This window comes from Heteronotia binoei, chromosome 14 (assembly GCF_032191835.1).
Source record: "Heteronotia binoei isolate CCM8104 ecotype False Entrance Well chromosome 14, APGP_CSIRO_Hbin_v1, whole genome shotgun sequence".
In the NCBI taxonomy this organism is placed as follows: Eukaryota; Metazoa; Chordata; class Lepidosauria; order Squamata; family Gekkonidae; genus Heteronotia; species Heteronotia binoei.
Window position 1 is genome coordinate 24,465,419 of NC_083236.1, and position 23,689 is coordinate 24,489,107.

Sequence of the window (23,689 nt, forward strand, 5' to 3'; positions counted from 1 at the left end):
ACCTTCTGCATGGGTTAAGGCCCTGCCCCAAACGTATCAGAGTGAGAGAGAATGAGAGTTGTGTAGAGGTATGTGTTGGACTAAGCCTGAGAGAGACCCTGGTTAAAATCCCTGCTTGCTTCTTGAGACTGAATGGCTGATCATGAGTCAGTCATGTTCTCTCTGTCTGGCAGGTCACTGGAGTGGATCCAGCTAGCTTTCCCACTCAGTCTGTACCAATTCCTTTCCTTAGGACAGCCCCTGTCTCATGTGGCTTTTGTCTATACAAGTCCCATGATCCCAGCATACCTTTTTTGAGTGGTTGAAGGGGACCCTTCCTTTTTATGAGACCCTGCTCTTTTTATGAGCAGGCAAGCTGGGTGGATGCACTTCACTTTGTCTTCACTTTGTCCTTACTTTACCACATGCCCTGACACCAGGGTATTCCTAGCTTAATTTCCATGAAGTGTTAGCATGTTCAGAAGGGTGAGAGCACAAAACTATCATAGTGGATTGTGTCAAAATGCAAAATGTATAAGTATGAGTAGCTACATTTGTGGTAGTCTCCATTTGTGGCAGTTTGCAGGATCTGTTAATGAAGAAGGGCTGATCTTGGCAGGTAAACTCCTTGCTTTGTAGATGAATGCTATCTAACAGGAATTCTGGCAAACTCAAAAAAGGGTGGGAATTGTTGGTCTAATTGCTCCCATCCCTCTGGCTGCTGTTTGTCTTGCAGGGGAAGAAGAGTAAAGAAAAAGTCCCAGATAATTGTTTTTCCCCTGTGGAGCAAACAGTGGTCAGAAGCTGAAGATAATTTGATAGGGAAATTGAGACTGAGTAGGGTTGCCAGGCCTTTGCCTGCACACCCCAGAAGCTTGGGGGTGGGGGGGTACAGGGAGGGGAAATGTCAGTCAGTGTCACAACACTCTAGGAATTCTCCCAGAATTCTATGGTAAAACCCATAGATTTTTTATGGAATTCCTAGAGTGACATGATGTTGATCGACATTGCTTTTTCTCTCCTGTTTTCCCTGCTGCTCTATTGAGCACGTACAAGGGACAGGAGCATCAGCAGGAGGACTCCCACCACAAGCTGGTAAGTGGCAACCTTGCTTCTGAACCCCCTGCAATGGTAGTTATCCAATTGTGTGGTCTGAATACTTAACAGGGGAGTTGAATTGCACTGCTGTGCTGTTCCTGTCTCTGGGAAAGGAAAAGGAAAGGTCCCCTGTGCAAGCACCAGTTGTTTCTGACTCTGGGGTGACGCTGCTTTCACAACGTTTTCACGGCAGACCTTTTTACGGGGTGGTTTGCCATTGCCTTCCCCGGTCATTACGCTTTCTCCCCAGCGAGCTGGGTACTCATTTTACCGACCTCAGAAGGATGGAAGGCTGAGTCAACCTCGAGCTGGGACCATCTAAAACCTCAGAAAGCTGTTTCTACAAAGAGTCCACAATACAACTTTACAAGGCAGCTTCAGATGTTTTGCAGCACATGGCTTCATATTATGCTCCATTCTCAGAAATCCCCCACCCCTTTAAGCATCAGCCAGTGGGGAAGTTCTTTACATCCTGACAGCTTGCTCACTGCATTGTAAGCACTGGATGGTCCTAATAATGGCGTTATGTTTTACTTTCCCTGTAAACGTTGCTAGCTTAGTGGAAAGTTCATTCTTAACAATGTGCCTGCCTTGTGCTTCAGATAGGCATCAAATTATTTTCTTGCAGCTGGAAAAGAAGTTGCTCAGCCTTCTGTGCACTGCAGTCTGTTTGGAGATGACCACATAAAGACCTTTGATGAGTCTCTGTATGACTTTGCTGGGGACTGCAGTTACCTGCTAGCTGGAGACTGTCACAAGAGGTCCTTCTCACTCTTGGGTGAGTTTAAACTGGATTTGTTTTCGTTTGTGCCATCATGTCTGCTGCTCAGGTAAAGGTGCACACAGTTTATTGGAGTGTCTGTAGCAGCCCTACGCTCTGCATTGAGATGCATGTCCAAGAGGTGATTTCCATTGGCTTTGTTATTATGGCAGGTATATAAGGTTTTGCAAGCACCCAGGCAAAGGGGCCTCCTCTTGACAAACTGCCAGTTCCTTGCAAATTATTTAGTGCTTCCTTGACACCCCCAAAAACATCACTACTGCCAGTCAGCCTTGACAATTTAAAGTCCAATCCAACGCAGGTTTACTCAGGAGGAAGTCCAGTTCAATATTTGATCCTAAGTGTGTATAACATTTCAATTTAAGACTGGGTTTCAACTGTTTCAACACGGCCCATTGCAGTGTTATTCCTCGCTATTCTTGGAGGGATTGCACTGTTAGATAGCAATTCCAAGGAAACTTCTTGGAGAGCAATTCCAATTGATCTCTCTGGGATTTACCTCCAAGTAAATATGCACAGATAGGTCTGTTATTTAGGGTTGCCAAACCTCCAGGTGGGGTCTGGTGTCCTCCCAAATTTACAACTGATTTCCAGAGATCCAGTCCCCTGGAGATAATGGTGGGTTTAGAGGGTGGACTCTGTGGCATTGCATCCCTGCTGAGTTCCCTTGCCTCTCCAAACTCCACCCACCCCAGGTTCTGCTCCCAGAATTTCGCAACTTGGAGTTGGCAACTTTTGTTAACAGTTCCATCCTAAACAGATTTACATCTTTCTAAGCCCACTGAAACCAATGAGCTTAGAAGGATGTAACTCTTCTTAGGATGGGAGCATTGTAAGAGCACTTTCTTTATTGGCTGTATCGTTACATCAAACATTCTCCATAACCTCCACCTTAGTCTTTATGGTTGTCAAATCTAGCTTGGGAAATTCCTGGAGATTTTTGGGTAGAACCTGGAGAGTTCAGGGTTGCGGGAGGAGAGGGACCTCAGTGGGATAAAAGACTATACGTCCCACTCTCCACAGCAGGCATTTTCTCCAGGGGAGCTGATCTTTGTAGTCTGGAGACCAGTGGTAACTCCAGGAGATCTCCAGGCTGGAAATTCTAACTCTAGAGGGTCATTGGATACCTAGCAGCCACCAACAATCAAAAACCATTCAGAAAGGAGCTCTAGATGGTAAACCATGTAGAAGTTTGAAATATTGTTGTATGGCATATGTACAGAAATACCTGCAACATCTTAGGTGTAAAGTTGCTTGTGAAGGAATTGTAACGTACTGAGACAGGAGACGTTGGTAGGGCAACATGCTTTAATGGAGGCACGTTACAAGAGTCCGTACACGCGGGCCGGGTCCCGCTTATGTACAATCCCCGGTCCAGCCTTCTGGACAGGTCAGCCCAATCCTGACCTGTTAAACTTCCCGCCACAGCTGATGATTGGCGGGGGTTCCCGCGCCCTGTGCTGGGCGCCTGGGACAACCCAGTCGCCTCTGCGCATGGGCGTGTATAGCTTGGTTGTGTTCTATTGCGTTGTTCCGATGTATCGTTATGACGATACACTTCAGGAATGCAACAGGTTTATCTAAATGCAACAATAGCCTTGAGACCCCTCACTGCAGCAGCCCTCTTAACAACAATTGTTAATTCATTAAGGTGAGTGATTAAATAATAAAACAACGACTACTCTTCCAACATTAACCCTTTTTTAACTTTCTTTGCAGCTCTTTACCAAAATAGCTTCCTATCTCTGCAAGTTCAGTATTTCAAAACCACAAAGTCCTATTCTTTTTAACGGTGGCATAGAACAACAGAATCATAGAGTTGGAAAGGGGCTATACAGGCCATCTAGTCCAACCCCCTGTTCAATGCAGGATCAACCTAGAGCATCCCTGGCCACTGTATAGAATCATGTTCTTCAGCAGTTGAGGATTAGCAGTTTAGCAGGTACACGGGAACTCTGTTCACTGCATAACACAATTCTGAAAGTGGCTTTAATATCACCACAATATAAACCATTCAATTATTAAATTGTCTGGTAGTTACAGTCTAGTATTTTAAAATCCTGATTAATAATGAAACAAATTTAAGACACCTACAAAAGGCTGCTCCCAGATACTTCTTTGTAACATCTTAGAAGTGTCATGTGCTATAAATGTGTACAACAACCCATTCATTCAGATGTCATTTATTTCCCTAATGTAGTTTACCAAGTTCCAGGTGGGGGTTGGAGTTCTCTTGGGATTACAACTGGTTTCCAGATTGCAGAGATGAATTTCCTTCATGAAACGACAGCTTTGGCAGGTCAACTTTATAGCACCATGTCCTTGTAGAGCTATCTCCTTTCTTCAGACTCCGCCCTTCCAGGGCTCCACCCCCAAATCCCCAGGAATTCCTCACCCCTGAGTTGGCATCCCTGTCTATAAGGCTTCTAGAGATTCTGGAACACCACAACAGCAGTGTATGCTCAGCTGCTGTTTCTCCTGCTTGTCCAATCAGTTCCTCATTCTACTGTGGGATTTTTGTTTCAGGAAGTCCTTGCAGGAGCAGACTGGGATGTTAGAACAGCCCTGGAATAACCTGAGCCCCTGTACCCATTACCGGCTTCATCACAGACCAGGTGTGAAGTGAACAGCCTCTGTGGTGCTCCCAGTGATGCAAGGAGCACTTTTCTCCAGGCCACCAGGAATTTCCCCTGTAGGTTAAGTGACCAGTCCACCTCTGAAGTTCCAAAATGAAATTCTTGATGCTGCGCTAGACTAGGAAGCTGTTTGGGAGCAATTAAGTTATATGGGAAAGTCCCTCAATATCTTGTTTCTTTTCAGGTGACTATCAGAATGGAAGAAGAAACAGTCTCTCTCTGTACCTTGGGGAATATTTTGATGTTCATCTGTCTTTAGATGGCACCGTGACCCAGGGTGGCAAAAGGTAACCATTTCAGGGGTGGCACAGGCCCACCTGAGAACAGCAAGCAATGTGCTAGCTCTTGTGCCCATTATGAGAGAGTCTTTATTTTCCTTACAACAGGATTTCCATACCTTATGCCTCCAATGGGGTGTTTATAGAAATCGAGGTGGGTTATTACAAGATGTCTAGCGAAGAGCATGGCTTTGTGGCCAAAGTAGACGTCAGTGGGAATATCCAGATCACCCTTGCAGACAAGCACTATAACAGGACCTGTGGATTGTGTGGCAACTTCAACAGATTTGCAGAAGATGATTTTATGACACAGGAAGGTAAGAATCAATGTTGTTCCCTTGAATGGCTAGATGAGTGTTCCTTCACCAGTGTGGGCCGGGAGGCTGATTTCTCAACAAGAAATGTAACTGAGGGCCAAAATACCCATTATGTGCAACACTAATTGGTCATTGGTGCCCAACGAGACTCAGTTGTGTGACTTCAAGTGCTGTGAGGGGGAAGGAAGGGCTTCAAGCTTCCCTCCTATGTTGTTTTTGCCAACAGAACAGCCATGGGGGGCCCCCTCATCTCCCTGGCTGTTTCCACTGGCAAAAACAATGCAAGAAGGAAGCCCGAAGCCCTTCCTTAAGCCCTTCCTCCACCCTCATAGCATTTGGACTCTCGCAGTTTTTGAAGGTTAGTCCCCATGTAAACATGTGACTGAGAGTTGGGTTGGGTATCTGTGACACAACTCCTGTCATGTGTGAAGTGTGGTTTTTCCCTGAGGGAAGCCACCTAGTATTCTGTTTTTTTTAGGGAGATGGTTAGAGTGCCTCACATATACTAGCTCAGTAAACCTTGTAAATACTGTAGAGTAGGTCACTGTTGTAATTCCCACTTTGTGGATGGGGCTGGGAGAATGGAGGCTTGCTAAGACCTCTGAGTGACCATGGATTTCCATTTTTGTACTTGAATTTTAGGAAGCTGCCTTATACTGACTCTTGACTCACCTCTGCGGGTCTCATGTTCAAACTCTCTACCAGAAATCCTTTGAACCAGAGTTCCAGGGATTTAATTTATGCAAAGCATATATTCTCAGTCTATAGCTGTGGTCTCTCCCATAGGGCTAGATCGCCATTGAACCAGTCTCATGGTGCTTACATTGCTAATGTGGAAGAGCAAACAGAGGAGAGGGACATCTAATATGAATGAATATTCTGGCCAGTTGCGAAACAAGAGAATGTGTGGACCTGGCCTCCATCATTGCTCATGAAGTTCTAGGATAACAACATAGCAGCATGACTAGGCTTGCTTCTAATTAAGCCCCATTTCATGCAGTGAGGGTTACTCCCAAGAAAGCATTTTTAGGATTGCATCCATTCCTTGCTGAAATCTACAATGTGATATAAAAAGGTGCATTCAGATGTCACATGAACAACCTGCAGACATTTGTGGCAAGCAATGTCAAGTTGAGGAAGCCCCAGAGCATTAACAGAAATGGCAATTTAATAATGTTTATCAAAGATTTCAGGTTTTCACGGCTGGTAACATCATTAGGGTTTGTAGAATCTTTCGGGCTCAAGTGCCGTGTTCTACTGGAGAAAGTTTTCCTTCCAGACGTTTCGTTCTCAGCTGCGGAGAACATCCTCAGTGGCGTTGCAACCGGAGCAGGCGCTCTGACCTTCTTGGCTGCTGTGCATTGAGTGGGGCCAGGGCCACCAAACAATGGGCACATCCACAAACCAATTACCCTTTCATCACACCCCCTCCAGCCTAGAAATAGCTCTCCAGCAGCCCTGGCCCCACTCAATGCACAGCAGCCAAGAAGGTCAGAGCGCCTGCTCCGGCTGCAAAGCCACTGAGGATGTTCTCCGCAGCTGAGAACGAAACGTCTGGAAGGAAAACTTTCTCCAGTAGAACACGGCACTTGAGCCTGAAAGATTCTACAAACCCTAATAATAATGTTTAGCAGTTTTAAAAAATATATGTTTAGCAGTCTTAAACTGTAGCTTGTGCATAAATCCAGCCCTGCGGATGTTATTGCACAGCAGCTTTTATCTCAATGTGCAGTAGTTTACTGAAGACCTTTTCAGGATCAAACGCTGTTCACTCTATAACCTCTGCCAAAGTGTGCCAAAAGAACTGGGACTGAGCCATTATGTTAAGAGCCAAATACCAAAGGTCCTTTTTCATTGTTTCGGACTGACCTTGTTCTCGCTTCAGCATTGACTCATTGTACCTGAAAAACATCCTTCTTTTGAAAACACTTGGTTCATTCAGTTTGAGTGGGAAATCTGCAAAGATTCAACCATGGGGACAAGAACTAATGTTGTTACTGGGCAATGTTCAGTTTCTATGTATTTCTCCAGTGTGTACAACATCCAGTTATAGCAAGCCTTACTGAGGACATCCTCCCAAGGATCAGACTGCTTGTTCAGATTTAGTTCCATGTAGGACCTGGAATTACACCTCATCTCCAGGTTATGGAGATCACTTCCCCTGGAGAAAATGAATGCATTGGAGGGTGGTCTTTATGGCACTGCACCACACTGAGGTCCCTGTCTCCCCCAGGCTCCACCTCAACATCCCCAGGAATTTACCAATCTGGAGATGACGTCCCAATACCCCCTGCAGGTGACCAGGGAGGACCTGGCAACTCTACTTTCCACTGCAGGTGGTTTTTGGAGAGCCAGGAGAGCCACAGTCTGTAATATGGTTTGAATATGTGGTAGGATCTTACCAGAAGTTGCTTACATGGAAAAGGTCCCCAAAAGGTTGTCTCTTATTTGAAAGCACCAATGTCCCATTTGATTGGAGGGGATGATTCCACTTGATTATGGTGCACATGGAGATCCAGAGATCCGGGCCCTTCCTGGCTTGCTAGCCTTTCATAGGGCCTGTAAAATGGAGCTGTTCCACCAGGTTTTTGGATGAGGCAGTGGCCACCTATGTATTTGATTGGTTGGCCTCTCCCTACTGCACTGTTTTGTGGTGCTATTTTTGTGCTGGTCTGTAGTACCAATCTGCCATTCTATAGTACCATCTTGCTATATTATTCTGTTATATCATCCTGCTGGACCACCCTGTTGCACTTTACTAAATGTTGATATTGGTTTTATTATGAAGTTATTGTATTTTTAATAATAACAGCAACATGAGAATATCACAACCATGAAGGCAGAAATGCAACTATTTCAGAGAGCAGTGTTTTTATTTGTAAGACCCAGCCAATCAGCCCCACCAGAATGGTTGCAGTATTCATAAACTCACCCCGCCCCCTGCCAATGCTCTACCCTCAGATTTCCAGAAAATTCTCTTCTTGGAGTTGGCAACCCTCCTGGTTAGATAGTGATCACCCACATGACTGGGTTTTGCAGCTTGGTGTGATGTTCACATACATGCAACTACTGGGTGGGAGAACACCGCAGGGAAGCAACTTCTGTGCATTTGTGTGAATATCAGAAGGGGGCCCAAGAGGTTTGCAGCAGTACCAGATGAACTCATATATAGAGGTGGGTAATCCTTTGGCGGGGAGTGCAGGATACAAGTCTAATAAAATAAATTCATGGCCAGATCTGGGAACTGGATTAGCTCATGCCTGCCCGCCCCCCACCTTCGACACAAGGTGGATTGAGTGGATTGAAGGAAAACTCCCGGGATCCATATAAATCATCCTGGATTTTTAAACTTGAAAAGAGCTAAGCGGTGGAGAGGAGCAGTTAATGTAATCAGAAAGCAGTTTACATGCCAGTGAAGTCAACTCATGTGGATGTCAAGCTGACAGTTGTCTTCACAAAAGGCCCCAACAGAATGATTCCCACTGACCAATGTCAGCCTCCCAGAATATGGTGATATTGGCCTGAAGTACAAAGGTCAAGGATGGAAAGGCAGCATAGAAATGTTTAAATAAACAAATAAACAAATATGTACAAATGCTCAACCATGCAGTGGAATGCCTTTATGGTTTGTTGCCTGGCAACAAAGCCACCAGGAATACTCATGTCCTTCCCACACAAAGGCAGAGGGGAGATGATAGTGCTAAGTCCAAAACATAAGACTGGTCTGTATGGGCCAATAAAAAACTTCTGCCTAGTCAATGCAAGTCCCATCTCTGAGCCTCAGGAGGCTGAAGAATTTGTCCGCCCAAGCCTGACTTTTTAGCAACTATAGATCTGTAGTCGCATTGTGAAATTCCAAAGTTATGAAAATAATCTAAATCCTGTGAAAACCATGCCTCATTCCAAACATAGCAAAATGTTGCCAGTATGGTTGCAAAATAAACATTGAGGGTGGAAACCAGAACTCCTGCCCTGATAACAAGAATCGGAAAGTCAGCCTCTCTTGAGTCTGGCTCCAGCTGGAACTAACTCAGTACTCGGAATATTTGGAATGTTCTTAGGGTGGTGCTAGGAAGCAGGTGTGGTCTGACCCCTTCGACAGGTAGGAGAAACAGATCTAGCTCCAGTCTCCTCCATTCTGTTTTTTCTGACATATAACTTTGGCTTCCTGGCTCATATTCCTGTATACACTGGATAAGAACCTTCAAAGGATGCCATGATAAAACCACCCCTAGAGATTCGCACATGAACACATAAAACTGCCTAACAGTGAGTCAGATCCTTGGTTTATCAAGGTCAGTCATCTACCCTGACTAGTAGCAATTCTCCAAGGTCAGCTGCTACTGAATTCCTTTAACTGGTGAAGCCGGAGTTTGAACCTGAGACCTTCTGCATGAAAACTGATGTTCTACCACTGAGCCACAGTCCTTCATCCTCAGTATCACTGCTTTGGACTGCTCTTGGTCAGTTTCCAAGACACCAATACTTGAGTATAAGGTGGCATCTAAGGATTCTTGGATGAAGTGGACCATCTAAATCCTTTAAATCTAAAATGGCCTGTTCTGAGGTCTGTTGATTTAAATAATATTATTCTTTTGTATCCATGCAAGCATTCTCCTCTAATAGGAGAGGAAAGTGGATGAATCTTGCCAAATAAGCAGAGGCTAGATGGCCATCTGGCAGCAGTTCTGATCTTGTGAATTTAGGGAGAGGTGTTTGTTAAGCTGAAGCTCAAATACTTTGGCCACCGTATGAGAAGGGAGCACTCCCTGGAGAAGATCCTGATGCTAGGAAAGACAGAAGGCAAAAGAAGAAGGGGATGGCAAAAGATGAGATGGCTGGACAGTGTTACAGATGTAACAAACACGAATTTGAGCAGACTTCGGAGGATGGTGGAAGACAGGAGGGCCTGGCGTGACTTTGTCCATGGGGTCACAAAGAGTCGGACTCGACTGTGCGACTGAACAACAACAAATTTGTTAATTTCCTGCATTGTGCAGGAGGTTGGACTAGATGATCCTGGAAGTCCCTTCCAACTCTATGATTCTATGAAATAATGTATTTCCTGAGAAACCTAGCAAGGCTAGGTTTGGGACCCATCTGTCATAGCAAATAGGCTTACAAGAGGGTTACAAGTTTTTTGGCATGATGGTTTAACTTGGATTCTTCTGGAGAATTATTAGAATTGCCAGCTCTGGGTTCGGAAGTACTTTCAGATTTTGGAGGTGGAGCCTGAGGAGGGCGGGGTTTAGGGAAGGGAGGGACCTTAGCAGATCATAATGCTAAATCCACCTTCTGAAGCAGCCATTTTCTTCATGAACTGATCTCTGCTTCCTGGAGATCAGCCATAATCCTGGGAGATTTCCAGGTGCCACCTGTAGGCTGGCAACCCTGGTGCATCTCCAGTGATGACTTACTGTTCAAGAAGGGAGATTCCTTTGTTCTTAGATTAAGATAAAGCTTATTGGCTACTGGGTTCATATTCATGTACTTCCCTCCTCCTTCACTGCAGGCACTTTGGAGGAGAACAGCTACAATTTTGCTAATTCCTGGGCCATGCGCAGAGGAGAAGAGAGATGCCAGAGAGCAACTCCCCCGAGTCGTACCTGCAACATTTCATCTGAGATGGCCGATAAGGTTGGTGCAGAAAGAACAGCCCAGATTCTCTGTAGTGAATGGCAAAGGTGGGGGCAGAAACAATAAAACAACAACGTTACAATCAGCAGAGTAAACAGTACAAACAATACTATTAAATCATACTAAGGAAACCAGAATCACAGTTAAAACAAGTAAGGCAGCAGTTTTCCAAACGTTTGCACTAGCAGAATGCCCCCATAAGGACATGGGGGCAACATTGCTTTGGTTAAACTAAGGTTCAAAATGCCTAACAGACCTTCAATAAAGTGGGGGAGGGAATCTAAAATGTGCAGAAGAGAGTGGCAGGACAGAGTGTACATGTGTTGTGCTAAGTGCTGTCAAGTCACTTCTTACTTATGGTAACCCTATGAATTAATGACCTCTCAAAGATCCTATTGTTAACAGCCTTGCAAATGGAGGGCCATGGTTTCTTTGATGGAGTCAATCCATCTCAGGTTGGATTTTCCTCTTTTCCTGCTACCTTCCTAACATTATTGTCTTTTCTAGTGAGTCTTGTCTTCTCATAATATGGCCAAAGAATGATAGCTGCAGTTTATTCCTGTTAGCTTCTAGGGAGAATTCAGGCTTGATTTGATCTAGAACCCACTTATTTGTCTTTTTGGCAGTCCATGGTATCCATATAACTTCCCTCCAACACCACATTTCAAAGGAATCTAGTTTCTTTTTGTTGGCTTTCTTCACCGTCCAACTTTCACACTGATACATAGTAACAGGGACTAGTATGGCATGAATTAACATGATATTGGTCACCAGCAACGTATCCGTACACTTCAGGATCTTTTCCAGCTCCTTCATGGCTGCCCTCCCCAGATTCTGTCTCCGAGAGCCAGTTTGCTGTAGTGGTTAAGTGTGCGGACTCTTATCTGGGAGAACCGGGTTTGATTCCCCAATCCTTCACTTACAGCTGCTGGAATGGCCTTGGGTTAGCCACAGCTCTTGCAGAGCTGTCCTTGAAAGGGCAGCTTCTGGGAGAGCTCTCTCAGCCCCACCCACCTCACAGGGTGCATGTTGTGGGGGAGGAAGGTAAAGGAGATTGTGAGCCACTCTGAGACTCTGATTCAAAGAGAAGGGCGGGGTATAAATCTGCAGTCTTCTTCTTTCCGATTTCTTGGTTGATGATGGAGCCAAGGACAGAGAGGGCTTGTTTTAATTATCTTAATAGATGATACTTTTCATATTGTATGTATTGTTGTTACCTGTCAGCAAGCTTTTGCTACCTGCCTTTGGGGAGAAAGATGGGGATACATAAATGCTCCAAATAAATAAATGCAATTCTGAATCTTTCCCCCTCCTGAACACTCATTTATACCTTCCCACTTACTGCATTCTTCAAATTTCTAGTTCACCCCAAATGTGGGGCTTTATAGTATCTACTTTATAGTTCATGGTCTCATGTAAACTGCTTAGATCTGTTGGTTCTGTGGGAAAACATACATTGCAGAATGTATTGGCTTGGAGTGGGGTTTTGGTTTGTATAAGTGTTACTGTGTGTGTGTGCACATACAATCTGCAGAAGGAAAAGAATGTAGAATTCTTATTTTTTAAAAGTTATATTTACTGCAGAAGAGCCAGGAATGTCAGATGCTTGCTTTTCTCCTGATCTTGCTTTGGTGACTTTAGCAGCCACCTGACGTACAGGAAATAAGCAGGTGAAGAGATAAAGTGATGGGGAGAGAGCTTCACCTGATAGGGTTGCCAGGTCTTTCCTGGCTACTGGCAGAGGTTGGGGGGGGGGGGCATAGGGTGGCCAGCTCCAAGTTGGGAAACTCCTGAAGATTTGGGGATGGAGCCTGGGATAGAACTTAATGGGGTACAATGCCATAGAGTCCACCCTCCAAAACATCCATTTTCTCCAAGGGAATTGAGCTTTGCAGTCTGGAGATGACCAGGGGATCTCCAGGTCCCACCTAGAGGCTGGCATTCCTATCACCTGAACAATCCCAGTGTGCCAGAACAGAGCACAGAATTGGGGCAGAAAAATAAATTAGCTGGAGGCTCTCCAAGAAATGACACAACATTTTGCTTCTCTAGGCATGCAAAATGTGGCTGGACAATTCCTCTTTTCCACTGTGTTGTGTTTATAGTTTCATCAGGGTGTTCTTAGAGGAGTGCATTTTTTATTTTTATTTTTGCAGATGTGGCCTTCAGCCCAGATTCCCTTTAACACCTAACAATGGAGATAATGAGTTTGTTGCTAGAAAACAGAGATTTGTGACAAGTTTTGTTTTCTGCCTTTTGATCTTTCTGATGACTGATGCCTCTGCTTTTATTTTGGGTTTTATGCTCCTTGTACCTAGCACCATCCCTGCAGGCCTTCTAGGATAATGAGTAGATAGACTTGAACTAAAGGGACTTTGAAATCTATTAATTCTTCATAAAGAATCCAAAAAATATGCTCTTAGATGCTGATATGCTGATGGATTGAGTTGCATTTATTATTGTAGAACTGATGTCTTATTGATAGCTTTTACAACAGTATTTTTTTTTAATAGAAAGGTAGGGTATATGATCCTTAAATACATAAATAGCAAAGGCTGCACAAGGAATAATTGGGAGGAATATATGATTAGGTAGCGTTCCCAGTCTTTAGGTGGGGTCTGGAGATCTCCTGGAATTTCAACTGATCTCCAGACTACAGAATCAGTCCCCCTGGAGAAAATGGCTGCTCTGGAGAATATAATCTATAGTGGTATACCCTGATGAGCTCCCTCCCCTCCCCAACCCTGTCCTCCCTTGGTTGCACTCCCAAATCTCCAAGCATTTCCCAACCTGGACCTGGCAACCCTATGCTAGGACATTCTCTCCCCAAATATATTTTTCTCTCTGCCCCAGCTGTGATAATGAAAGACACTTTGCTACTGACAGTCAGCTGTGGTGTAGTGGCTAAGAGCAGCAGACTAATCTAGGAGAACCGGGTTTGATTCCCCACTCTTCCACGTGCAGCCAGCTGGCTGACCTTGGGGCAGTCACAGTTCTCCCGGAGCTCTCTCAGCCCCACCTCCTTCAAAGGGTGCCTGCTGTGGGGAGAGGAAGGGAAGGCAATTATAATCTGCTTTGAGACTTCTTTGGGTAGTGAGGGGCAGGGTATAAAGCCAACTCTTTTTTTTCTTCTAATGTGACTCATAATAACTCAATGGCCTCAAGGAGCGCAGCTCCTGAACCTTTCTGAGAGTTCCACCTCCTTGTCCATTGAATAGTAAGTGCAACTGCATAACAATCCCTGGATGAGCTCCACCACCTATTTTTTTACAAAGTGACCCCTGGGTGTCCTCAGTTTTTGGGAGGAGGGTTGTGCTGAAGAACTTCACAATCCCACGAGGATTCTCACTGAGGATGAGATCTGTCTCTCTCGCTTTGCTGATACCTTAGATCTGCTGTCTGAGGTTGCCTTCCTTACCCTGGCATGTTGAAGAGCTGCTTCTGTCCAGAATACAGTTGCTGACTCCAGCTTGGGGAATTATGGGAGATTTGGAAGCTGTGCCTGGAGAAGGAAGGGAGTTCATCCGGGCTGTGACGCCATAGAGTCCGCCCTCCAAATCTGGTCATGCTCTCCACAGGAACTGTACCAGTTGTAATTCTGGGAGAATGTGAAGCCCTACCTCAAGGCTGGTAAATTTAGTCCAGAACTGCTGGGGCTAATTCAAAAGCAAGAAGAATGACAAAAAGGCCACTGCGACATGTCGTGTCTGAGCTAACTACCTCTCAATACAGCTGTTTTTGACAAAGAGCCCTCCCCCCACCTTGTAGGCTTGGGGAAAAAACGAAGCCTCTGTGTTGTGTGAATTCATGAGACTGGCAGCATTTTCAAACATTGCCCTCATCTATTCGCTCTCAAGGCAAAACATTGTTCTATTAATAGCAGTCCAGCAACGCCAGCGCTCCTTGAAGAATTTTGATCTTTTCCATCAAGAAAACAGCTTTCTTTGTTTGCTGGATGCTGCCTCCGGAATGCCAAGTTCTCCCCTCCCGTGGCCCCTTGCAGGGTGCTGTGGTCATCTGTTGGGGCAGAGAACAATAGCTATGGTTGAATTCCTATTCTGCTTATTCCAAGGTTGCAGAGGCTGCCTTGTGCTTTCTTCTCAGCCCACTGCTTAATGGTTCGTCTGAGAAGTACTTTATGGTCACGTTCAGTAGTCTAGCCTTGTAATGCCTTAATCTGGTGGAAATATTCATTGTCGTGTCAAGGTATTTTGTCACGCCAAACAAAAGTGTACCCACCCCCTCCCAAGCCTGCACTCCTGTAACATTGCCACGCTATTACCAGCAAGCCCCTGTAACATTGCCACAAGACCTTGGCTTACTGGTAATAGCGTGGGGATGCCAGCCATCTTTGATGCCTCGCTTGGAGCAGCCTGAGTCTGCTCACTGTGTTGCTTGAAGCAGTCAGCTCAGTGGCTTGGCCAAAGAACTGGCACTACCTTTCCCAGGCTCTGCTCTCAAATCTCCAGGTTTTTCTCAACCTGGAGCTGCAGATAATCGATAAGAAAATCTATAAGAAGATATTATGTAGAATATGAATGAATTGCAGCAAAATCTACTGACTGAAGAGGAATAGTGTCTAGATCAGTGCAGAGGGCTAGAGGGCAGAGGGCTAGGGTTGCCAGCCTCCAGGTGGGGCCTGGGGATCTCCTGCTTTTGAAACTGATCTCCAGCTGGCAGAGATCAGCTCCCCTGTAGAAAATGGCTGCTTTGAAGGGTGGGCTCTATGGTATTGTCCCATCCCCTCCCCCATCCCTGCCCTCTCCTGGATCCATCCCCAAAATCTCCAGGTATTTTCCAACCCAGACCTGGCAACCCTAGCTACTCTTATAAGAGAGCTGAGGTTCAAATCTAACCACTTAGGCCCGCAGTTCACTGGTCAGTATACCTCAGCCTATTCTACTTCAGTCTGGTTGTGAAAATAAAATGAAGAGGGGGAGAAATGGGGGCCAATTCTCCCTCTTTAGCAAGAGACCTCACCAAGCCAGTGGAGAGGCCAGAAGTGATGCCATCATGTTAGAACAAAGCTCTAGGACAGGGTGTCAAACATGTGGCCCGGGGGCTGAATCAGGCCCCCGGAGGGCTCCTATCAGGCCCCCTGGAGGGCTCCTATCAGGCCCCTGAGCAACTGGCTCTTGTCTGCTTCCTTCTCCCTCTCTCTTGCTTTCTTCCGCATAACACTTGCTTTGCAAAACTTGCTCAATCACACATGAACTACAGAGCAAAACTTCTATTTTCTCAATTGGCTGAGGCTCCTCCCTTAGGGAGGAAGGGGAGGAGGGATAGCTTGCTTTGTCAGGCTCACTCAATCACACAGCAGAGCTACTGAGTCAGAGCTTCCTTTGCCCAGTTCCCTGGATCCCATGGGAGAGGTACAAAGCAAGCACCTTTAAGACCAATGAGTGCTAATGTTTTAAGTTAACCCCCCCCCCCCAAACCTTTGTGTTTGTCTGTGTCCTTTATAAAGTTTATGTCTTTGCTACTTAGTCTTAAATAGGTACACACATGGCCCAGTCTGATATGACCTGGCCCGGCCTGACAAGGTCTCATTTATGTCAGTCAGCCCTCATAACAAATGAGTTTGACACCCCTGCTAGGAATTCTCCCACAGCTCTCTGGTTTAGCCAGTGTTTTGGGTGAGCTGTAGAGTATCATGCCGCCATGACGACATCACTTCTGGTTTTGCCCCAGAAGTGACATCATGTGGCAGTGCAACACTGAAGCTCTTGTCCCCACCCTCCAAATTCTCCTTCCAGAGTGCCAGCTATGAAAGGCAGCCCTAGACTCAGAAACCATGTATGGTCCTTGAGTTCCTTAGGAGAAGAGTGGCTTAAAATATAGTACTGTAATGTAAAATGTAATATTCTAAAAGGCAGTGAAAGTAATGCAGAGAGGGTTAGAGACAGAGTAGCAGCAAAAGGTTTCCAAGTGATACAAAAGAACTGTAAAAAGCCTAAACAATTTCCCCCTTCTGAAAATGTGGATTGTGTTCTCAGAATCCTGGCGAGGGAGGTAAGGAGGAAATGTTTAATTTTTAAAAAGAGATGCTAGGAAAGAAACCTTTGCAGGAGGCCTGGCCATTTCCCCCAAATGAAGTTCTGTTCCTTAATGCCAAGTGTGCGGGGTCAGGGCACAGCTGCTCAGTAGGGAGGAGGGGGCAAGGACTTTTCTTTATTATCTAATATTATTTGGCAGCTCTTTCTTCACAGAGACCATGAATGGGAGGGGTGGTGCTATATGAGCACGGTAAAAGGCGGAAGGACAAGGCAATGGTGCCCGCCTGGGAGGAACTCTCTCATCAGTGGTTTTGGTGCCGCAGCTGAAATTCAGGAGAGTAGTCAAAAGCAGGAAACAGCTTTTGGCCTAAAAGCAGAGAAAGCTCTTTATTCCCCCCACCCTCCCACAGTGTGGCTAGTTTGGATGAGTGTTCCCAGATGAAGGCTGCTTCTCCCCCTTCTCAAAGCTAAGGTTGCCAGCTCTGAGTTGGAAAATACCTGCAGATTTTAGGAGTGGAAACTGGCGAGAGTTTGGGGAAGGGAGGAACCTCAGCAGGGTGTACTGCCCCCCCACCCCCGAGTCCAATCTCCAAAGCAGCTATTTTTCTCAAGGGAACTGAGCTCTGTAGATAGGAGATCAATTGCAATGGTGGGAGATCTCCAGGTGCCACCTGCAGGTTCGCAACCCTACTTAAAGTGTCTCTCACTACGTGTCCAGTATCTCACCACCAACTGGCTGTCTGGTTTGGTCTAGTGCTGCAAACTTGAGCTTTTTTTTTTTTTTTGGAGAGCCAGTTTGGTGTAGTGGTTAAGTGCGCGAACTCTTATCTGGGAGAACCAGGTTTGATTCCACTCTTCCACTTGCACCTGCTGGAATGGCCTTGGGTCAGCCATAGCTTTCGTAGAAGTTGTCCTTGAAAGGGCAGCTGCTGTAAGAGCTTTCTCAGCCCCACCTACCTCACAGGGTGTTTGTTGTGGGGGGGGGGAGGTGAAGGAGATTGTGGCTGCTCTGGGATTCAGAGTGAAGGGTACGGTATAAATCCAATATCATCATCATCATCATCATCATCATCATCATCATCATCATCATCATCATCATCATCATCATCATCATCTTCTTCTTCTTCTTCTTCTTCTTCTTCTTCTTCTTCTTCTTCTCCTTCTCCTTCTCCTCCTCCTTCTCCTCCTCCTCCTCCTCCTCCTCCTCCTCCTCCTCCTCCTCCTCCTCCTCCTCCTCCTTCTTCTTCTTCTGGATGCTCCTAACAGTGTTGTGGCTAACAGAGTTCTGGAGGAAGCTTATGGGATTGCTACTGGAAAGGGCAGGAGATAAATGGCGGATTCTGTCCTAAACATAGGGAGGGACCTACTAGGATTGCCCACCTCCAGGTGATGGCCGGAGATCTCTTGAGATTTCAGCTGATCTCCAGGTGACAGAGATCACCTGGAGAAAATGGCTGCTTTGGAAGGTGGGCTCTATGGGATTATGCCTCATTGAAGTCCCTCCCTTCCCCAATCCCCAGGCTCCTCAGGCTCCACTCTCCAAATCCCAGATATTTCCTAACCCAGAGCTAGCAACCCCAGGGCCTTTTGCTTAGGGTTGCCAATCCCCTAGGCTTGGAGGCCTTTCCCCTGCTTCAAGGTCATCAGAAAGTGGGGTGGGGGGGAATGTCTGCTGGGCATTCCATTATTCCCTATGGAGACCAATTCCCATAGGGTATAATGGAGAATTGATCCATGGATATCTGGGGTTCTGGGGGGGTTGCTTTTTGAGGCAGACGCATCAGATTTACAGCATAGTATTCAATGCCTCTCCCCAAAAGACTCCAAGTTTCAAAAAGATTGGAGCAGGGGGTCCAATTCTATGAGCCCCCCCCCCAAATGCCCCTATCCTTCATTATTTCCAATGCAGGGAAGGCATTTAAAAGGTGTGTGGTCCCTTTAAATGTAATGGCAAGAACTCCCTTTGGAGTTCAATTATGTTTATCACAACTTTGCTCCTGGCTCCACCCCCAAGTCTTCTGACTCCACCCCCTAAGTCCTCAGATATTTCTTGAATTGGACTTGGCCACCCTACGTTTGCTGAACCCTTTGATCTGGTCAGTTGGTCCTTCTCCTCGTGGAAGCATCTCACTCACTCTCCACATGGTGTGGTTTGACTTTAGCCTCCCTCTCTTCAGTATGTATAGTGGCTGTGTTGAAGCAGCACCATCAGGTTTGAGTACTGTGGCCAGTTGCCCCATTGCACCAAGGAAGATACCTACTTCCTTGATGAGTACCAAACAGAAAGGGGAATTTTTATGAGGTAGTGTGGAACTTCCCTGGGGTAGGACCTCACATACCTTGCTCATGGTCCCTGAAGCCCCAAGAACTTCCTTATATGGTGATATGGAACTTTTCTGGGGATGGGCGGGACTCAAGCCCCTGAAATCCCCTAGAACCATGAGGTAACCTTTTTGGTACCACAAACATTACAGCCAAAGCTGTTTGTACCAAAGAAAGCTGAGCTCTTTGACCTGCATGACTCACACAAATTGGACACATTTACAAAATTTTGCTTGTTTTCATAATTTGTTCTTTAGTTTTTCCTGTGTTCCACAACTTAGTTTGCTTTTGATAGTCATGAGGCTCTGCGGGGGTCCGAGGCCCCCTCCCCAGAACCTGCAAATCTTGGGCTTTGAGCCGGCAAGGACTAGCCATTTGCTTGTATTATTTTAGGAAGGATGCTGCGGTGATCTAAAAGCTGAATTCTGCGGACAACACCAAATTATGTGGTTTTCTTTAAGCTTTGAGGAACAGCAGGGCACCTCTGGCCCTGGGAAGTGTAGTAAGCTGTGGTGCAGGGAGCTGTCAAGAAGAGCACTGCAGTATCCTTATTTTTTGTGTGAAGAACAAAGGCTGATGGATTTCTGTCTGCAAAATGCTGCCAGAGCCATTAGGCAACATTTGGCAATTGCCTGGGATGCCGGCCCTTGGGGGGCGCGTTGTTTCTGGGCGCTGAGGGGCCGTGGGAATTCCTCTGACCCCTCAGTGCCCAGAAACAATGTGGTGCTTTCAGTCCTCGGTGCTCTCCGAACTCAGAGAACGCCAAGGACCGAAAGCACTGTGTTGTTTCTGGGCACTGAGGGGCCAGAGAAATTCCCCGGCCCCTAAGCGCCCAGAAACAACAGTGCTTTTGCAACTGATGTGATGACGTCACCTCTGTGTGATGTCATTATGCCGTGCGTGCACTTTGTGCATGTGCAAAAAGTTTCCCGGGGGGGGGGGTGGGGAATTGGGCTCACGTCAGGGTTCTGCCTTGGGCAGCAGAACCCCATGTGCCGCCCCTGAATACTACCCATTAAGTCTGTTCCTAATTCAAACTATGAGGTTAGGGCTCTGAACCAAACTGTTTCATTATCCTGCGGACCATCCTGGCTCTCTTTAACAATGACCATGAAAATTATACATTAGCCAATAAAAAAAATGTTTCTCAAGTTGGGAACACTTGCAATAATTATTTCAGTGTATGAAGGGGCACTCAGCTCTAAGTATGCATGCATACGAAAGCTTCCATTCTGAATAAAACTTTGTTGGTTTTAAAAGTGCTGCTGGACTCCTGCTTAGTTTTACTGCTTCAGACCAACATGGCTGCCCACCTGGATCTAACAATTCGTTAGTATTTTCCTTCTCAAAACCATATTCACCCAGTCAATGTATTTATTTCAGCCACTGAAAATGATTTCTTCGAACATGTTGTGGAATGGAGCAACTTATTAGGGTGTGCTTTCTAACAGTAGGACCTTCACAGTTCTGCAATTACCTAACCCTTAAACACTGCTTTTGAGCCACGAGCAGTTTTCCTACCAGGAGGAGCTGGATTTTGTTGTATATGACATTAACTGTTGCCTTCAAAAACTAGTATGTTTTTCTTCTGTGGTCTAAACCTCTTCTCTTCCTGTTCAGACATGATGATGCTGATGCGCTAATCTTTTGTGTATATGATTACAGATGGGAAATTACTAATAGCACAGAACCAGCTAATTAAATTACAGGTTTTGCTGTCAGGTGTGCAGCCAGAATTGTTTGCCATCTCTCAGTTAACATCTGTTTTTAGTCTGCAAAATTTCAGTCTCGCTCCTGGGGATTTTAGACAAAACTAACTAATACGAGTAGCTTATGAAATGTGTGGTTGGCTTTTTTTTTTTTTAAATACAGCATCCTTTTGCCATATACAAGAATTTGCTCTGCTTTCTCCCCCTCTCTCAGGGCATTTTCGCACAGAGCTTACCCCCGGAGCGACGTCCCTCTTTACCGCGCAGTGTCTGCGCGGATTTCGCACCAACTGCTTTGGAGAACCAGGAAGAGCTGTGAAGTGCCAAGCTTTTTGCGTCGCAAATGTAAACCGCTAAAAACCAGTTTACGTTAGCGACGCAAAAGCCGCGGCTCTTCGCGGCTCTTCCTGGTTCTGTGGAGCAGTTGGTGCGAAATCCGTGCAGATTCGAACTTTGTTTTGAGGTAAGCTAGGGTTCCCAGCCACTTGCTGGAGGCAGGGTTTCCCCCTACTTTGGGCCTTCCAACCCACCAGCACAGGATTGGCCAGCAGGGGAACCCGTGCCTCCAAAGAACTTCACGAGCACCAAATGTGCCTGGTGCGATGATGTAGCCCAGAAGTGACATTATTGTGCTGGGCACATCTCACGAGGATGCTCTAGCATTTTGGTTAAAAACTCTATGGCAAAATGCTAGAGTGTCCCCCCGCCAGCAGCTAGGTAAGACCTGGCAACCCTAAGGTAAGCTGTGGTAGGTAGCTCCCCTTCTTTTTCTTCCTCTCTGTTTGTGTCACTGTAAGAGTGTTGGTGATAATAGTGGGCTGGGAATGGCCAACTGAGGTTCACCTGCTGAATTAGGGCTGGATTAGTAATTTCCCATCTGTAATGGCTCTGCACTAATTGTTGGCTGTGCATCCTGACAAGCCTGAAGTTCATTTTCCTTCTGTTAAGGCTGGCTACACAGGGCTCCTTTTTTCCTGAGAAGTCCTTGCTGTTGCTGACTTTGGTGGACCCACAACAATTTGGGAGAAAGTGGGATATAAATAAATAATCAAACAAACAAACAAATAAATAAATAAAGCCACAGCATTTCCTAGTCTGGCTACCCACTTCTTCCTGCAGCTAATGTGAGGGGTGATTGAGGCAAGCTGATAGACAGCCACTTGAACCCTGAGGAAAAGTGGGGTATAAACATTTTGATAAATAATACAATAATAAATAAGCCCACTTTCCAGGGATAATTCACACAGTGGCATGGAGGGGAATAACTGCCATAAAAAGGTTCATAGTATAACATCTTTCACCTCCATCCATACCCTATCCCAGGCAAACTGTAATAATTTTGTAACATTGTGCTTTCCTTTTCTGTTGGAGTGAGCAATTCAGCATGCCTGAACATTGGTGGGGTGGACACTCCATCACTCTAAGGGTGAATAGGTGTTATCTCCTTAACCTGGGAGCTGCCGTTTGTCCCCTCACTCTGCGGGGATTCAGGGGTTGGCCTTGAAATGGCTTTCCTCTTTCCTTGATGGTCGGGGATAAAGAGTGGCGATTGGGCGAGAACTGTCCTGGAGGCACCCACTTAATTGCGGGGTCCCACAGGGGGCGGTTCTCTCCCCGATGTTGTTGAACATCTACATGCACCCCCTTGCTCAGATTGCCTGGAGGTATGGGTTGGGCTGTTACCAATATGCTGATGACACCCAGCTCTATCTACTGATGGACGGCCGGCCTGACTGTGTCCCAGAAACTCTAGATCTGGCGCTGCAGGCTGTGGCGTGGTGGCTCAGACTGAGTAGGCTGAAGTTGAATCCAGCGAAGACAGAGGTCCTTTGCCTGAGTTGGGGTGGTCCAGGAAGGGAAATTCCCCTACCAGTGCTTGACGGTGAGCCACTGAAAGTGGTACACAAGGTCATGAGCTTGGGGGTACTACTGGAGCCTGCCCTGACAATGAGGCCTGGATAGCAGCCAGTGCTAAATCTGCTTTCTTTCATCTTAGGCAGTTGGTCCCCTTTCTGGATTGTGACGACCTGGCAACAGTGATCCATACAATGGTCACCTTGAGGCTGGACTACTGTAGTGCCCTCTACATGGCCCTGTGCCAAACCCGGAAACTACAGCTAGTTCAGAACATGGCGGCCAGGTTGTTATTGGGGCTCCCTAAGTGGGAGCACATACAGGAGGGAACTGCACTGGCTGCCAATAGTGTACCAGATTCGTTACAAGGTGCTAGTTATTACCTATAAAGCCCTATATGGTCGAGGACCTGTCTACCTTAGGGACCTTCTCTCCCCATATATTCCCCAGAGGATACTTCGATCTGGCTCTCAAAACTTACTGGTAATCCTTGGGCCGAAGGAGGCCAAACTAAAAGTCACCAGGGAAAGGGCCTTTTCGATCGCTGCCCCCCACTGGTGGAACCAGCTACCAGAAGAAATACGGGCCTTGCAGGATCTTGGCCAATTCTGCAGGGCCTGCAAAACCATCCTCTTCAAGCTGGCCTTTAACTAACGTGGTGCCTACAGCGCAGATGGAATGCCGTCACACTGGAAAATGGAATAATACTTAGATCGTAGCACCAAATGACATGTAATGCTGATTTTAATTCTGAATGTATAATTTTATTGAATGGATTATTTTAGAGCTGGTATATTTTACTATTGTGGATTTTTATGTTGTGAGCTGCCGTGAGCCTGCTCCGGCGGGGAGGGCGGGATATAAATCAAATAAAATAAATATAATGGCCTTCCATGGAGACACATGCCTCTGCAGGTCTCTCCTGTTGATACAGTATCCTCATACTCCCACACACATGATGCAGGACAAATGCTGGCCATTTGTGATAGGGAAAGGACTCCTTGGATTAGGCTTCTTTCCTTGCAACCTGAATGTGAACTGGATCTACTTGAATAAATGTAAGTGTGCCGTTTTTGAGCTTG

At 46.1% G+C, this 23,689-nt stretch overlaps 1 protein-coding gene across 1 annotated transcript in view; it reads left to right on the forward strand.

Moving 5' to 3' along the window:
- The first annotated feature begins 519 nt into the window (after window positions 1–519).
- VWF (von Willebrand factor) overlaps window positions 520–23,689 on the forward strand; it is a 190,299-nt gene continuing 167,129 nt past the window's right edge. Inside the window, exons 1-5 of the mRNA XM_060253812.1 lie at window positions 520–598; window positions 1,706–1,855; window positions 4,679–4,781; window positions 4,881–5,089; window positions 10,602–10,726. Coding sequence (XP_060109795.1) covers window positions 520–598; window positions 1,706–1,855; window positions 4,679–4,781; window positions 4,881–5,089; window positions 10,602–10,726 — 666 coding nt within the window. The remainder of the gene's footprint in view (window positions 599–1,705; window positions 1,856–4,678; window positions 4,782–4,880; window positions 5,090–10,601; window positions 10,727–23,689) is intronic.